Here is a 19,115-nt window from a genome sequence, read left to right as displayed (position 1 = left end):
GTTTTACAAAACGAGTCCGCGTTAAAGTTAATTTAAAAAAATTAATCTTTTAGTTAATAGATAGCGATCGATTAGGACATCACAACAGTAGTTTTGATAAAATTAATAGGGATATTATAACAAACGAGTCTTTAAAAAGAATCTCTTCTTAGCAAAGGTGGATAGGGATAAACTGCTAGCAATTTACTCATTGGCTTAAAGAAGAGTACGTTTTATCAATCATAGTGGTTACACGTCAGACAGTGAAAGTGAAGAATTTCAAGATTCTATGAAAGAAAGTTGCAATGTAGATATTTTAACCAAATGCAATATAAAATGCAAACAATCTGATATGTGTATATAAAACGTTATGTCGATATAATATGCATACATCTACATATACAAATTTATATATAATATATTATATGAATATCTACTCACTTTATCTTTTTCACAAGTAAATTGTGAATTAAATCTTTATGCAAATTAAAAATAATTAAAAATAGACTGCGAGCAAATATTGGGCAGGATTGAAGCCTTTTTAATGGTGTAGGTAGCAAGGAAATTTTTAGAAGAAATAAAATTAAGTGATATTCTTGAATATCTGGGCAAATATTCACCATTAATAAGAAAATTGTTAAGCTAACCTTGATGGAAAATTAATCTTAATCACAATTTCAGCATATCCTTTTCTTTCTAAATGTTCAAAACAGATTTAAGAGTAAATATTTAATAATTTCTTATAATACTCATTTTATATCATTTAGCAATTATATATATAACACAGTTAATCATTCTAATTCTGCTTCTTTTTCTGTTTTTATAATTTATGATTTTTATCAGGGATGTGAACCCTTCAACAAAAAAAAATGTCCAGGTCCGGGTTGGGATACAAAAATAAAATTTAAAAGAACCCGGGTCCAGGGTTCGGATCCGGGTTCAGGGAACATAAAAATAATGACTCAAAATAAGTTTTTTTTTATTCATTTATTATTATACTTCAATATATACATATTCTTAATTTACAAATGAAAAATTTTAAAATGAAATATTTATATTTTAAATGTTTTATTCTCGCACAATCATAATATCTTCTAAAATATCATCCTTGAGATTTCCACATAAAATATACTATATATATGAGATGAAAATTCACGTTTTACCCTTACCTAAAATAAATAGTTATCTTTATAAAATTATTGTATCGCCAGTATAGCCATGAAGATTCTAGATAAGATATATAATTCTGGATATATTGAAGAATTTTCTTTCTAGAATTTTAAAATATTTTCTTTTAACTTCTGAGAACTTTTGTATTAAAGATGCAATAGGCATTTTTTGATCCTCCTTTCTATCTGATGATAATTTGATTTTTTTTCTCTATTTAAAAGTAAAATTTCAAGATCATCAATGTTCCTATTATTATTATCATTATTATAACTACAACCAATAGATATTGTCGTAGCCTACAATATATTGTAAATAATGGAGTTTTGCTTATGCCATAAATCCTTAAAATGGTCTTTAGCCATTTGTTTTTGCTCAATACTCAATAAAACTTGATATCAGGGTCTAAATATATAGAAGCATATACAACACTATTTTGAAAATATTGTTGCTTTCGAACATTTTTCCTAATATTTCGTATAAAAAGGACTGTAGTTTTTTTAAAATCTAATCGGCATCTAATCCATATTCCTTAAAATCAAATAAACATAATTGATGTGATTGTAATCTTAATATTGTTATTTTAAAGGAACTAATACACTAGTAAGGTCCTTTATTTGGCACCAATCATCTCCCGACAAAAGACTTCACATGCTCCTATAATAAAATCATTACAGAAATCTTTCAAAAAATAATCGTTCTAGCATCATAGAAATTGATGACCAACGTGTTGTGCATTATCATTTAAATTAAAATATTATTACTTGTACTACAAAATAATTCACTTTTAAAATAATCAACGTATTTCTATAACATAGCATATTAATAAATTTACATAATAAAACTGGAAAATAATTTATGATATCAATCTCTTAATAAAATGGAAGTCCAGGAAGAAAATTGAAAGAAAAACGCGAAGATAAAATAAATGATTCCACAAAAAAAGTTAATAAAATTTTAAAAAATTTATATTATTTTTTAAAAGAATATTTATATTTTTAAAAATTTTTATGACACCTAGAACCCTTGGACCCTCCACTTTTAAAAAGGGTCCGGGTTCAGCCAAAATACGGGAGTTCAGGGTTTGGGTTCACACAGCGTCTACATGACAGGATTTTCACTGGATGCAAACCCCCTTCAAAAACCTTTGCCTACCCCCTAAAAAATTAGCTGCCTTCGGAGGCGGTGTCTGTCGATTATTATTTTCACCTTTTTAATTTATTGATACTCTTTTTAGAGAATTTATCTAGGGTAACTTAAATTAATCTATCTCTACTACTAACTATCGATATTTTATGAATATACATTTTAGATAATAAATTCAATTAAAACCTCCATTATTTACAATGAATTTATTATTATGGCATTATGAGCTTGCTGAAATATCGAAACCTTTTAAATTAAATTTAAAAGGATAGCAGAAAGTTTTATTTGGAAAACAATGTGTATGATTGTTTGTAATATATAGATTTGGTCGATGAATTGTATTATAATAATTCTATAATAAAGTATTAATTTTTACAGCAATAAATTTTGTCCTATTTCATTTAAAAATTTAATAGATACCCCCCAAAAAATTTATCCTACCCCAATTAAAGCAGCCTATCCCCTACCCCCCTCAAAAAAATAGGATGCAAACTGTTCCTACCCCTCCCGCTCATGTAGACGCTGGGTTCACATCCCTGATTTTTATATATTGGACCAAAATACAAATATGTTAAAAACCGAATTAGAAGTAAATTTTAATATAATTATCAACCAATATTCGTATTTTATGATATTATATTATATTATTAGCAATATAAAAAGAGAAATTATTTTTATTTTGTCTCACTTCTATGCTTCGATTTTGTAAGACCAAACCTTTTGTGGCAGATGCGAGATTAGTCAAATGCTATAGATTATGAGCCGTGCGCAACGATATATTATTATTGCATCAAGCTCACTATCAACAGACCATTACATTATCAATAGTTTACTTATTTTAATTTTTTCTTAAAAATATATTACATATTTATATTATTATATTTCGTTTCAGTGGCGTCACTAGGAGAGGGCGCACTGGGGCTCGAGCCTCCTGAATTTGAATAGCCCTCTGAAACCAAAAAAATATTTTTTTAATGGCTCCTTAATATCTCTTGAACTAAGAATAAATTTTTTTGATTGCCCCCTGAATGATTTATTTTATAATTCTATTAAGTAATATATAGATTAAATTTTATTATTTAAAAATTAATAAGACTATCTGAATATTTATTAAATGAATATTATTTTAATTATTAGATTAGATAAATACATATAAATTATATTTTCACTGTCAGCTTGCAATCAAATTCTGTAATAAAAATAAAATATCAACATCACTCACTTGAAGCTTAATTGACTTTTATTATTAAAATTATTACATAACCAATATCATCATTTATTAATTGAAAATTAACAAATTTAATTTTGTAATTAGCCGAGTTCAAAATCACTAATCAACGTTATTATTCATTTTTAAATTTAATAACCAGGTTATAAAATATTAGGTTAAATGTCACTTTTACAGACGACAGTTATATAATAAATTACAGTTAAAATTTTAATAAATTTTATAAATGCTTTTGATAATAAATATAAGTAATAATTTGCAATTAATTCTTTAATGCCATCTATTTATTTAAGTATATTATTAAAAATTAAACATCTTATTATTCATCCCACAAAAGATGTAATAAATTAGATATTTTTTCTACTCTTTTTTACATGCTTTTAGGAAAGCTATTTTTTCTTCTTGAAAAACAGGTACGAGTTAAATTTTTAATACGATATATTTTTGTTATTATTACAAACTACTATTATTTTAAGATATAATATACCAACTAGAGGTGGTGCAACACTAACATATAAAATCTTAATTGCTTTCATCATATCACTCTGGTTCTTATTTTATAGTTACAAAATGTTTCATTTCTAATATGGCATCCTAGCCTATTAAATAACTCAAGACTTCAATATTTTGCATATTTTCTCCTAAAATTTTTAGTGTTTTTTGTTTTATCATTTATTTAGCATAATAAATTCTTATATGAGTTAACATCGTGAGTGTAATGCTATGACTGCAAATTAACCAGCATCTATTATTTGTTTGGCTATGTAATTTAAGATTATTACTAAGCTGCTAAGAGCATATGATTTCATATTTTAGATAAGCAATAATGATCAACTGTGTAGTCCTTTATATATTATTAAAAATGGAAGATAATTTTTTAGAAATCTAATATATCACAATAATTTTCTCGATTACTTATCTAGCTTCCATCATATCATCTAAGAAGAAGCTCTAACTTAGTGTTGTTAAATTGCTGGGTCGGGTCGGCTTGGCCGAAAACCCAGCAAGGTTTGAGCTGAAAAAAACGACCTTAAACCCGAGCGAACCCATTTAGCCATAGATCAGACCCGACCCGACCCAATGGGCCTCATGAGCCGACCCAATGGGCCTCATGAGCCGACCCAATGGGCCTCATGAGCCGACCCAATGGGCCTCATGAGCCGACCCATTGGGCCGACCCGATGAGCAGACCCATGGGGCGACCCGATGAGTTGGCTTGTTGGGTCGGCTTGTTGGGTCTGCGTTAAAATTTGTCATAATCGTCATTTTTTAGTTTTTTCGAATTTTTTTGAAGCAAATAGGTAAAAATAAATGTTGTAAACATGTTAAATTAAATTTTCAGTGAATATGTACCTTAGAAAAGTGATAATTGTCATAATCGTCATTTTTAAGTTTTTTAGAATTTTTTTGAAGTAAATAGGTAAAAACATATGTTGTGAACACGTTAAATTAAATTTTCAGTGAATATGTACCTTAGAAAAGTGACAATTGTCATAATCGTCATTTTTAAGTTTTTTCGAATTTTTTTAAAGCAAATAGGTAAAAATATATATTATAAACATGTTAAATTAAATTTTCAGTGAATATGTACCTTAGAATGGTGACAATTGTCATAATCGTCATCTTTAAGTTTTTTCGAATTTTTTTGAAGCAAATAGGTAAAAATAAATATTGTAAACATGTTAAATTAAATTTTCAGTGAATATGTACCTTAGAAAAGTGACAATTGTCATAATCGTCATTTTTAAGTTTTTTCGAATTTTTTTGAAGCAAATAGTTAAAAATATATATTGTAAACATGCTAAATTAAATTTTCAGTGAATATGTACCTTAGAAAAGTGACAATTGTCATAATCGTCATTTTTAAGTTTTTTCGAATTTTTTGAAGCAAATAGGTAAAAATATATATTGTAAACATGTTAAATTAAATTTTCAGAATATGTACCTTAGAAAAGTAACAATTGTCATAATCGTCATCTTTAAGTTTTTTTAAAACTTTCTTTTAATTTTAGTGGTTTTTAATATTATATAGTTCTAAAATTTTATTTTTATAAAGAAATTTCTATTGCCATTTTTTTTAACACCACGCTTGAAATGTAAAAATTAAAAAAACATTTTATTTATTAAAGTCTTGTAAAAATTTTTGGATATTTAAAGATTTTCTAAAACCATTGGATCTAGTAATAAGGTGTCACTGCAATTATATTTTATTCCAATGAGGAAAATTTTATTTAAAATTGTTTTAAGCCTATTTAAAAAATTTTGATATTGGAAAGATGTTATAAAATATTTGGATTCAGTAAGAAATTTTTTCTTTCATTACTTTTTGACTCCACCCTTAAAAATCTAGAAATATAAAAAAAATTATACTTATTTTCAGACTAGTAAAAGTTTTTATAATTAGAAAAATATTTCTAAACCTCTAATATTGATACTGCTATTATATTTTATTCTTTTTTTTTAAACTTGAACTTAGTTTATAATATTTGGTATTAGATATGAGTGGTATATCATTTGAAATTTTAAAGGATTGGTAGATAATAGGAAAATACAGGGCAAATTGAGCAAGGAACTCATTTTTAAATTTAAGACATTCAGATACATATATTTTTCCTAATCTTATAAAAATATTAAGTAATATGTAACTACTATAAATTTTTTATATGAAATTTGATTTGAAACACAAGATTTTAATAATTATTTGATTTAAGATCATGAATATAATTCTTGACAAATTTTAAATTATTTTTCATAATTTCTGAGTTTTACAAATATTTTGTTTACATATCACGATTGTTAAAGCGATTGTTAGCGGGCCTTGCTAAACCCCCTAAATACTTTCTACCACTAATGCATCATTATAAAATATAATTTTAATTGATTTTTTTTCTTTGGTAATTGTGTGGATGACTTATACAAAATCCAAATATTCATACTTAAGAATGAATATCATAGAAAAAATTAGGAAAACATTTAGATCTTCATAGATACTACTAATTAGGAATTAAAAAATTTTTACCCCCCCCCCCCTTTATTTTTTGAAATAATAACTTTTTTAATTTAAAAATGATATATTTATAAAATTATTCATTTATCGCAAGTAGACTCTTATATTTTATAAGTAAAAATTTACAAATGCAAAATATATAAGGCACATTATCATATCTTTATTATTTTCATAAATAAAAAATAAAAATTATATGCATAAATCAAATAACAAATAATGGAAAAATCAAATTATACAAAAAATTAGTCACGCAAATTTAAAACATTAACATCCCATGAATTTATACATAGGCATTATTTTAACGTTGTGGCTGACATCCTATTCCTCTTAGTAATGGTTGCGCAGGCTCGAGAAAAAATACGTTCGCTTGCTTTCGCATAAATAATCCTTGGCCATTGTCGACAGCTTTGGAAAACGATTAGCGTTTCGAGACCACCAATCTATAATATCAACAGAGGTTTGAGCAACCGGATCTGTAAATATTCTTCGATTTCTTCTCCGTCTAAATTTGGCATAATGTATGATTTCCTTAATATAAAATATTTAAAATTAAATTAACTATTTATTATATAATCAAATCCATTGTAAAACCTTGTAATAAATATTTTAAAAATGCCTATTTTGCAACTATATGCTTTATTAATTTTATAAGTCCTTAATCTATTTTTAAATGTTTAATAAATATTTATATTAATCAAATAACTAATAATTTTTGTTTAATGTAAGCATAATATTTAAATTTAGTCACTTCTATTATATTTTAAAAGTAATAAAAATATTATATTTATAATATTATATTTTAAGTAAAAAAAATTAAGTAAAAAAAATTTAATATTTTGAATTATATGATGGCATATGGCTTGTTTTTTTAAGAATAGAAAAGATTCGAAAATTTTGTTATTTTATTTAATATATTATTATAAAACATTTTTATTTTTTGATTTAGACGAAATGGAAGGAAAAATCTTAAAAAAAATTCTGCCTGTTAAAATTATAAAAATGATTTTTATAAAATATATGGCCCGGCCCGGGTATTTAAAATTTTTTTATAGCCCAGCCCATTTTTTAAAAAATAAAATTTTCGGCCCAGGCATTCGAATCAGGTTTAAGGCCAGGCCTGTAGCTCTCTGATCTGATTTTAGTGCGTGTTTTTAATTTCCTTGATAAATTTGATTTTATCAGATCTATTCTGAAGAGAATATACCCTGGGAATTTCATACGATCGCCAAAAAATTTTTATATTTAATAATTTATAATGAAAATCTATATATATCAAAGACCTGCAGAGGCACCATTTGCACGGCCCGGCCCGGTTTTAAATTTTTTAGGCCGGCCCGGATATTTTTAAAAAAATTTTTTTACGGCCCGGTCCGGCCCGGATTTAAAGATTTAAGACCCGGCCCGGATATAATTTAAAAAAATTTTTTTACGGCCCGGCCCGGTTAAGTTTAAAAAAAATTTTTTACTGCCCGGCCCGGATTTAAAAATTTAAGGCCCGGCCCGGATATTTTTTAAAAAAAAAATTTCAGGCCGGCCCGGATATTTTTTAAATTTCAGGCCCGGATATTTTTTAAAAAAAAATTTCAGGCCGGCCCGGATATTTTAATTTCAGGCCCGGCCCGGATAAATTCACCTATGAGGTATTTTACCATATTTTTCAGCGAGTATTATCGCTTATTATTTAAAAAATACATGAAAAAAGCTAATATTTAGAGAATATTATATTGAATTTATAAAAATTATAAAACTGTTATTTATAAAAATGGATATTTTGAGCACATACTATATTTTTTGCATTTATAAAAATAAAACTAATATTCATATAAATGGTAATAATATTTTGAGCATATACTATATTTTATATTGCATTTAAAAAAAATAAAACTAATATTTAATTTATAAAAATGGAAAATATTTTGAGAATATAATATATTGTATTTAATTTACTATTTAATTTATAAAATAAAAATAAATCGCTATTTAAAAAAATGCATGTATAATAAATAGTATTTTGAAAATATAATCTAATTGCACAATATTAATATAATTTATTTTATAATTTTTTAATATTTTATATTACATTTATAGGTTGGTTTTTCAGGTGTAAAAAAAATAATTAATTTTCATGGATTTACCATCACATTTATGTCTTTTTAGGATGTACCATGTTTATAATTATAAGATAATATACTTAAACAATTCTTACATTGTACGTAGCCAATGTTTTTTTTATTTTCATCTATGATGATGTTAAATTTAGTCCATATTTCAGATTTTAAATTATTATTTGTATTTCTAAAAGAATAAATATTATTTTTAATTTTATTCATTATATCATTAGTATTTTGTGACATGATATTCCTTTATTTGATTGTTTTGGTAAATATTCTAAAAATTTAGATATGAATTATAAAAAATATATTATTAATACTTGAATATTGGGGCTTATTTAAGATATTCCTTTATTTGATTGTTTTGGTAAAATATGTTGTAAAAATTTAGATATGAATTATAAAAAAATATATTAATACTTTGAATAAATTTGCAGGAAATTAATAATTAGATCGATCTATGGGTGTTAGGTGTGTTAACCATCACCCAATATTATATTAATCATAACTATAATATAATATAATCTTATAACCATTAACTCATAATGTAAAAATTTTTATAAAAAATATTAAGGCCCGGCCCGGGTTTAACAATCTTAGGCCCGGCCCGGATATATTTAAAAAAAAATTTTTTAGGCCCGGCCCGAGTATATTTGAAAAATTTAAAATACGGCCCGGCCCTGCCCGGGCCGGGCTTAGGGCCGGGCCTGCAGGTCTCTGATATATATTAAAGTCTAAATCCTATAAATTTTAGAAGATTTTATATTGAATTTCTTAAAATTTTAATTTACATAAAAATATTTTGAAAAATTATAAAAAAATTATTATAAATTAAAGTCTCTCCATAAGTTTGTATAAAATTGTCCGACATTTATAAGTAGTGTTATTAGCTTAAAAATCAACTATACCTAATTAGGCCTAACCGAAAAATCGCCTAAAACTAATTAGACAAAATGTAGGGATTGGGAGACGTTACACAACTCTAAGCCTAGCCTTAATTATTCTATATTCCTATTTATCAAAATTAAATATATATGATTATTTTATATATATTTATTATGTAACGATATATTGAACACTATTTTGTAAATATTTCTCTTAACTTCTGAGAACTTTTCTATTAAAGATACAATAGATATTTTTTGCTCCTTTCTATCTGATGATAATTTCATTTTTTTTTCTCTATATAATAATAAAATTTCCAGATCATCAATATTGCTATCATTATCATTGTTATCGCTACAACCAGTAGATATTGTCGTAGCTTCAATATATTGTAAATAATAGAGTTTTGGGTATGCCATAAATCCTCAAGATGGGCTATGGCAATTTATTTTTTCTCAATACTTAATAAAACTTGATATCGAGGGTCTAAATATATTAAAGCATATACAACACTATTTTGTAAATATTGTTGATCTCTAATTTTCATATTTTCTTATATTTCATAAGAAAAAGAACTTGTAAATCTTCCTAACTCTAATCGACATCTTATCCATATGCCATAAAAATCCGATAAACATAACTGTTCTGCTTGCAATCTTAATCTAGTTATTTTTAAAAGAACCAACACACTAGTAAGGTCTTTTATTTGATTCCAATCATCTTCTGACAAAATGGCTTCACATGCTCTTATAATAAAATCATTACAGAAATCTTTCAAACTTATTAATCGCTCTAACATCATACAAAAGAGGACCAACTTGTTGTGCAATCTAATATTGCCATTTGCCTTTTCATAGATTTTAATATTCTTACAATTGTGGGAGTTCTTAAATATTTTACAACATCCCTTACTTTATCAATTATAGTTTTAAATTTATGGTATCAATCTCTAAATAAAATAAAATGAAATCCAGGAAGAAAAACGAAAGAAAAACGCGAATATAAAATAAATAATTCTATGAAAAAAATTAATGAAATTATAGAAATTTATATTTTTACATTATTTTTTAAAATTAAAATTTTTTTATAATATCCTGAACCCTTCACTTTTTAAAATTTCGGGTTCATCCAAAATACGAGGGTTCAGGGTTAGGGTCCGGGTTCACATCCCTGAAATAATCATATATTGTTAAATATATATTTAAGCTTTTTTGAAAAAGGTATTAAAGATTCTTTAAAATAAAATTTAAAAAAAGCTCTATAATAGTTTATGAGGTAGAAGATGAAGTTTTGTGACAGTGTTTTTCTAGCCAGTCAATACATTGTTTACTGGCCATAATAAATTATTTAAGAATTATATGAAATGATTGCAAAAAACCTATCTTATATATTTCTTCATTTTTTAGGCATATAAAAATTTAATAATGCAATTAGTATTAATATCTAAATTTATCAATATTCATTTAATGATTATACTTTATCAATTTATATCTTAATTATCTTTTTATTAAAAATTCTTATTTCAATTAATCACTATTTATTTTGAATTTATGAATTATTATCTTAACTGTTTTCAATAATTTTATCATTCATGATGTATTAAATTATTTAGGGAATTATTAACAATAATGAAAACCATTTTATTAATTTATAAATGAAACAATTGTATCACTATTTAAATACATAACAAACAAATTGCAGACAATTATTCCACTCTTCACCTTTAAGGTTTTCTTAGGAATATTAAATTTAGTAGATATTAATAATGTTTATCTTTTATTAATGAATATATCATCATTTGCCAGTTTAATTTGTTCATCATTTGATTTTGTACCAAATATGTTTAGCGAGCTTTTCATTTCTATATGAATATAGAATTTTGGCCAGTCAATACATATGCCTATTAAATAAAAATTAAAACCATAATTTTTTGTGCGTATAATGCTGAATGCCTAAGGATAATATTTATATAAAATAACAATAATCTAAATTAGTAATTTTTTCACCAAACAAAAAATGTGTAACGAGATTTTTCCAGAAAGAAATACTAAAAACAGCTTATTTAAATTTTTTTTTATTGGATTGCTCTATTCAATAGGTAAAGTACATATCATAAAATACACATTTTGACAAATTTTGGGAGAAATCGGTCGAAAAGATAATAGTTAAAAGGTGGTAGCTAGTCTTCAAACATGGCCATTTATGCCACATTTCCCATATATATTATGTTAATATTATTTTTCGTTTTTAATATTTAAAAACGCAAAATATTCGGCGTTTTTTTTAGTAATTTAGTAATATTAATCTTTACAAATTGACCACTTTCTAAATTATATCTTCGGTTATGTCGTAAAAAAACGATCCGAACTTTTAATTGGATTCCAAAGATCAAGATTTGTTTTTATATTTTTTTTGCTTCGTAATCACCTTAAGATCCTTATTTTTATATGTCCAAAATATAACCAAAATTATTCAATTTTTATATATAAATTATAACTGTTATATTTGCTTCACTTGCATTTTGATTTTAAAAAACAAATTTTGTTAATTTTTTTAAAAATTTTAAATTAAATTGATCGATAAATATTTCCTATATTTCATATAAAGTTTAATATTTTTCTCATTTTCTGAATTTACGCAAATGAAGCTGTACAAATATAGAACGTCGATATATTTGGTATAATATGGGATTCAAATCATATTACTTATATTTAAAGAGCAATAACTATTGTTCTACTAATCGTCAGTTTAAGATTCTAAAAATATTAGCGATAGTGTTGTTAAACGGCTCGATTTGAGCCGATTTTTATCACGGCCACCTCTAGATTATTCTAATAGATGTTTAAATTAAAGGTCAGCATTGGGAGAGTTTTCTCCCGCCTGCCTATGCCCGGTTATAAAAAATTATTTGAAATTTTTTAACATCCTTTTATCTATTTAATTTAAAAAAAAAACTTAAAAATGACGATTATGACAATTGTCACTTTTCTAAGGTACATATTCACTGAAAATGTAATTTAACATGTTCACAACATATATTTTACCTATTTGCTTCATAAAAATTCGAAAAAACTTAAAAATGAAGATTATGACAATTGTCACTTTTCTAAGGTACATATTCACTGAAAATTTAATTTAACATGTTTACAATATATATTTTTAACTATTTGCTTCAAAAAAATTCGAAAAAACATAAAGATGACGATTATGACATTTGTCATTTTACTAAGGTACATATTCACTGAAAATTTAATTTAACATGTTTATAATATATATTTTTACCTATTTGCTTCAAAAAAATTCGAAAAACTTAAAAAATGACGATTATGACAAATTTTAACGCAAGCCGACCCAACTAGCCGACCCAGCAATCCGACCCAGCAAGCCGACCCAGCTGACCCAGCAAGCCGACCCAACAAGCCGACCCAGCTAGCCGACCCAGCTAGCCGACCCAGCTAGCCGACCCAACAAGCCAACCCAACAAGCTGACCAAATGGGTCGACTCAACAGGCCCATTGGGTCGGGTTGGGTCGTGGTCGATTTTTCAACCCTGGCTCAGGGTTGAGCAGATTTCTATGACTTCGGCTCGGGTTGTGGGGTTAGAGTCTAACCACCATATAGTTTTATGATTTGGATTGGTATTTATATTCTCTTCTTCAAGAATTGTTGATTTGGTTAGGCCTATAAATTTTTCCTTATTAGTCTATTCTATAAAACATTGTATAAAATGGTAACAGAGAGTTATATTAGTTTCATGACCTTTTGCCAATGTAAGTTGCGAAGAATTATAGTTTTTAAAAACCATTGTCAATTGAGGCATTAATTAACCTTTTTTATCACTTGTAATACGCAAAATTTTTTATATCAGCAATCAAAAATATTTTAGAAATATTATATGTAATAATCGCAAAGTTCATAAAATAACTAAGAATAATAAATTCAAATCAAAGGACGAGTATTTTTTTTAAATGGATCGTACATAAATATTAATAAGATAAAAATTATTTTAAATGTTAACATAGTGTAGTAGATTTTAAATAAAATCTTATAATTCCCGGCCGTTGGCCAGGTAAAAGCAAGCCGTAGGCCCATAAAGAGGGGTTTGGGGGCGATGCCCCTTAACTATGGCTTAGAAATCTCCCACTGGGCCTTTAGTCTCCCATTCCGCCCCTGACTATAAGCTTATTTAACAATCAGAGGAAACAAATAGAAGAGCGCAAGAAGATTAAGCACATAAAAATCAAGACCTTCCATTTTTGATGATAATTCGACTAATTAAAAGTTAAATCAAAATGTGTATTTTAATTATTACTAAATATAATCACGTTTATATAATTAGTTAATTTAAAAATTTGGGAACGAAAATTTGTTATTATAAAATAGAACATAGTAATTTTAAAAAATTTAATTACAAAATATTTACCGAATTTAATTTACACAATTACACCAACCTATTTCAAAAACAGTCGATTTCCACTTTATCATGAAGAAATATGGATGATGATCTGCAAAAGATTTATATTGGAAGGTTGAGTTTAAACTCGACTGAACAAACGATAAGAGAATCATTTTGTAAATATGGGAATGTTATAAATAGTGTTGTTATGAAAGATAACAAACATAAATCTCGCGGCTTTGGTTTTGTTACCTTTGATTGTATAGAAACTGTGGATATTGCAATGTCGGATAGACCTCATAAAGTGGATAATAAAGAAGTTGATACCAAAAGAGCTGTTCCAAGACGAGTAAAATAAAAATGAGATTTTTAATGTTTGATTAGCTTCAAGGTAAACCTGATGCATATATAACAGCCAGCAAATTGTTTATAGGCGGAATTACGGAAAATATTAGTAAAAGTATGCTAAAAGAATACTTTGAACAATTTGGGAATGTTGTACTTGTGGATATAAAAAAAGATTTATTAGGTAGATTTCGTGGCTTTGCTTTTGTCTTGTTTGATGATCATGATCCTGTTGATAAAGCTTTATGTAAAATTTAAATTATTTCTTGTAAAATTCCAACTTATAGTATATGATTCTCATAGCGTTGATGATTGCAAAATAGAAATAAGAAAAGCTTTGAACAAAAATGAATTAGTCTCAGTTAATGGAAAAATTGTAAGCCCCATGAGATCTAGTGATTCACGTTTTATATATAAAAAATGACAATAATTAACTTATTTATAGGAAATATACATAACATGATGGGACAACATTTTAATTCATTGCCAATCACAAATAATGATATAACAACCTTTTCAGGGTTTTCAAGTAAAAAACGTTTAAAATTAATGATGAAAACAGATAGGGACAAATGATATAAAATGATTAATCTATTTTTCTGATTATATTTATCTCTTAAAATATTAAAACACTTTTTTAGATTTAAACCATGAATTTACTCAAATGCAAAATAGTCAGCAACAAAGATTTCATCAAAATACTTATATTCCATCAAATGAAATAATGTGGAATACACATAATAGTAAGAAATATTTGGAAATATGAATAATAATTTTATATTAGACCATATAAATGACATGAATTCATCCTGTTCAATTAATAAAAATTATGAAGAATTTATATATAACTATGGAAATTAACTTGATTGGTTTTTGTAATTCCTTACATCATAATACAAACCAGTTATGTTTTTCTAAAAATAGAATTGTGTCAGAAACTCAATTAATTTATATATGTTAATTTCAATGAATTGTTTACATATCAGATTAATATAGAATCTCTAAATTTGAATTATTCATTTACATTGTAAATGCACACAAACTAAAATTTATACAATATCTCCATTTATTGTAATTTTTAAATAATATAATTAAAATTATAATTTCATATTATATTAATCACCTTTAGAAAAATTATTTATATTCAGATTTATAAAATAAAGAAAAAATGCCATTAAAATTCACCACTTCAAACTAGTGCTGTAAAGTAATGTCCTTACCTTAAAAACATTTTTTCATACTATAAATACTTTTTAATTCATATCAACCACCATTCCTTCATTTTTATTTTAAATTCTCATTGTTAAATATCAGTCAAATGTTAATCTAATTAATATTCAATCAAAATTCAAGGTAAATGTTAATAGTGTAAATATAATTTGTACAATTATATATTCAAATTATATAACTAAAATAATAAGGATACAAAATGCTTGATTTATGCATTGGGCAGGTTTTTGGACCATAAATACACCCTTAAATTTTTATTTACCCGCCCATTATTTATAAAAAATTTTAACCCAAGTCCACTATTATAAAATTTAATTATAGCCATTCTATTAATTTTTTAAGCATCTAATAAAAAAATTTAAGCACTATACTCTATTAAAAGCATAAAAAAATATGGATAATTTATTTGATTAAATAAAATATTTATGAATATAAAATTTACCTTAGTTTATATATAGTCATAAAATATTTTTACAAGAGAATTTTTAATAAAAAAGATAAGTTTGGAACAAATATGAAATACATTTTTATTAGTTTATATAAAATAATAAATTACTTGTATATACATTAATATAAAAGCATGGTAATAATTTATTAAAAAGTAAGTAGAAATATAGATTTTATTCCTCTATTATATAAAATTGCTTACAAATAACTAGGTAAAATTCGACTTTTACAGACATTTAACAGTTAGAGAATATATTACATTGCATTCAATTATTTAACGCCATCTATTTATTTTAAATAAAAAATGATATTAAAAAATAATCTTCATATTATTTATCTCACAATGTCTTTAAAAGATATTTTCTGATGTCCTTATCAATATTTTATAATTTTCTGTAAAATTCGCTATATTGGTAAAAATTATTTGATTGTCCTATGATAATTGATAAAATGTAAATCAACGACATATAATATTCCACTGTTTGTATTGTACTTTAATTTTTTATTTAATTTATGATTTACTTTTATCAATAGTTTTATAATTATAATTTACTTTTATTAAAATAAATAAATTGAAATTACTAACTTTATAAAAAATTATATTTGTTATATTATATTATTTATTAATCTATGGATCTATTAATAATTATAATACATTTCATTTTTGCCTTAAGCTTATCTTTGGCTTATATTCCATTTCTTAAAAAACATTTTTGGTTTTTATAAAATGATATTTACATAAAATGATAAATTTCTGAGGGGGGGGGAATTCCCTTTTATTCCCCACTTTGGCTACGCCTATGATCCGGTGCGACAATTTTGGAAGACTTAACAAGGGTTATTAATTATATAAATATCTAGATTTTACTAATATACTAAACATGTTATAAAGTTATTTGTTCAGTATTTCCAACAAACACAATCTACTCATTTAACATAGATACATAATAATTTGAAATTAAAATTTGCTCTGTCCATATCATATAAAGTAATTAAATATATATGGATACCCTTTTTAATCAACTCAGACGTTTAAGTAATAGTTCTATACGGTACAAGTATGCGCGGTTTGCGCACAAAAGTGTGAAGCAGCGTCTATATAAACGGGGGGGGGGGGTGTAGGAACAGTTTGCATCCAATTTTTATTGAGGGGTAAGGAGTAGATGTCTTAAAGGGGAGTAGGATAAATTTATTTGGGGGTTATCTATTAAATTTTTAGATGAAATGGGACAAAATATATTGCTGTAATAATACTTTTATTATAGACCTATTATAATATATGATATTGCTGGTCATCGACCAAATATATATTACAATTCATCTCAGCAAACTCATATTTATGCCAAAAAATATGCTATAATAACGCATTTTTTGTAAATAAGGGGTTTTTTAATTGAATTTATGATCTAAAAAATAATTCTTTTATATTCATAATATTTTGATAGTTGGTAGTAAGCTAAAATAACTTAAGTTTTTCTTTTTAAAATTTATGAAAGGAGCATCTATAATAAAATGGTGTAATTAATAATGTGAAAACATCTCAAAATTTTTTTAGGGGATTGACAAAGGTTTTTGAGGGGACATCCAGTGGAAATCCTGTCCTATAAGTCGCTGGTACGAAGGGCTTCTAATACCCCCCCCCCTTTAATATTCAGTTTGATGGATTTGAGGAAACCCTACCCTAGTTCTGTTGCCTGTCAATGCTAGAGGATTTAGCGATGAAATGACATAGAAATATTATACACAAAATAATGAAAGATATTTTGGATAGTATATAAATATTTTTTTACCCTTACTTGTATTTTAATAATTTCTTAGCAATTAATTTTTAATTATGTTTTTAACAGTATGATGTGTTGTAATATTTTTATTTTGACACTCTGCAATTCAATGTCCATATATAAATAAATGCTATATTTCTCACAGTATTAATATGTATAGACAATGTAATATTATTTATTAAGCGAAATTAAAAAATCTTGAATATTATAGTTGAAAATATCTACTAAATTTCTATATTTATTCTTATATTAATTATCATTATATTTCAATTTGATAATAAAAATTGTGATAATAAATAAAAATATTAACGTTTTTTGAATAAACTTAACTTTGGCTAAGAAAAAGATGACTATATTTTTTTTGCCGTTAATGTTTAAATTCAATATTACATTCATTTTTTAGCATACAAACAATGACTATTCTATGTCTCATTTAATTTTGAAAAACATCAATAAGTGAACTTAATAAATTTATAAGATAAAACTTTTACAACTGGGTTATAAAAGGTTTTATTCAATTGGTTATCAGAGTAATATTGAGTTAATTTCTACATTTGTGCTAGATCATATTTTGGTTAGCGAATACATATACATATTATAAGAAATTGTAGATGGTAATAATAAATAAAAATACAACTGGCCAAAGGTTGCAAAAAAATTGGGTAGAAGACCCGAAAGGGTGGGGTGGGGACAAAGCTCCTCAGAAATTATGTACATAGTCCAAAGTTAGACATTAAAAAAAACACTTTTTAAGACCCCCTTTGTATAAAGCTAATGACGCCACTGAGCATAAGTTATTATAATTGTAATATCACTTGGAATTATATCATATTTATTGTTTTCGTCACTGCAATCATTACTATTGTTGCGATAACTATTGTATAAAGTTTTTTTTTATATGATTATTATTGTTATTTGTATCATATCATTATCATATTTTCACATTTATTTTTATTAATTTTGAATGTCCTTTTTTATAGTTTAACATTGTTTTTAATTTACATCTGTTGTGAAACAGTTTTTGTTTTTATAATCTACTATATGTAATTTATTCTATATTTTTAATGGGACACAACAGTATTTTATTTAGACTTTTTTATTCTTATTTTATAATGAACTATATATTTTTTTAAAAAACAATGCTAATGATAATTTATAATGGAACCAAAATAATATATAATTTTTTAATATTTTTTACACTGATCTACTTTTCTTCTTTTTCATATAAAAATAAAATACATGCTTGAAAACATTGCAAATAAAAATCAATGACCCCTACCCCCACACCCCCCCCCCTCCCAAAAAAACTTAACAAAATTAAGTAATTTTATAATATTACACAGTCCACCCATGGACTAATAAGGTTTCACTGGCATCTTTTGTTTTTTGTTAT

At 25.3% G+C, this 19,115-nt stretch overlaps 1 protein-coding gene across 1 annotated transcript; it reads left to right on the top strand.

The window, feature by feature from the left end:
* Nucleotides 1-13,955: 13,955 nt before the first annotated feature.
* On the top strand, nucleotides 13,956-16,411 carry LOC135923315 (heterogeneous nuclear ribonucleoprotein A1-like 3). The gene is made up of 6 exons (XM_065457998.1): nucleotides 13,956-14,268; nucleotides 14,304-14,511; nucleotides 14,552-14,668; nucleotides 14,710-14,793; nucleotides 14,906-15,007; nucleotides 15,049-16,411. Exons 1-6 carry the CDS (start codon nucleotides 14,017-14,019, stop codon nucleotides 15,123-15,125), a joined length of 840 nt encoding a protein of 279 aa, XP_065314070.1. The 5' UTR covers nucleotides 13,956-14,016; the 3' UTR covers nucleotides 15,126-16,411.
* The last annotated feature ends 2,704 nt before the right edge of the window (nucleotides 16,412-19,115 follow it).

This window comes from Gordionus sp. m RMFG-2023, chromosome 2 (assembly GCF_954871325.1).
Source record: "Gordionus sp. m RMFG-2023 chromosome 2, tfGorSpeb1-WG-v2, whole genome shotgun sequence".
Taxonomy (NCBI): domain Eukaryota; kingdom Metazoa; phylum Nematomorpha; class Gordioida; order Chordodea; family Parachordodidae; genus Gordionus; species Gordionus sp. m RMFG-2023.
The sequence above is the reverse complement of the archived record's forward strand: the minus strand, read 5'-3'. Positions and strand labels throughout refer to the sequence as shown.

Coding starts and splice junctions, on each gene's coding strand:
- LOC135923315 (XM_065457998.1), top strand. CDS start 14,017: ATGGATGATGATCTGCAAAAGATTTATATTGGAAGGTTGAGTTTAAAC. Junction 14,269..14,303: donor AAAGAGCTGTTCCAAGACGA/GTAAAATAAAAA, acceptor ATGTTTGATTAG/CTTCAAGGTAAACCTGATGC. Junction 14,512..14,551: donor TCCTGTTGATAAAGCTTTAT/GTAAAATTTAAA, acceptor TCCAACTTATAG/TATATGATTCTCATAGCGTT.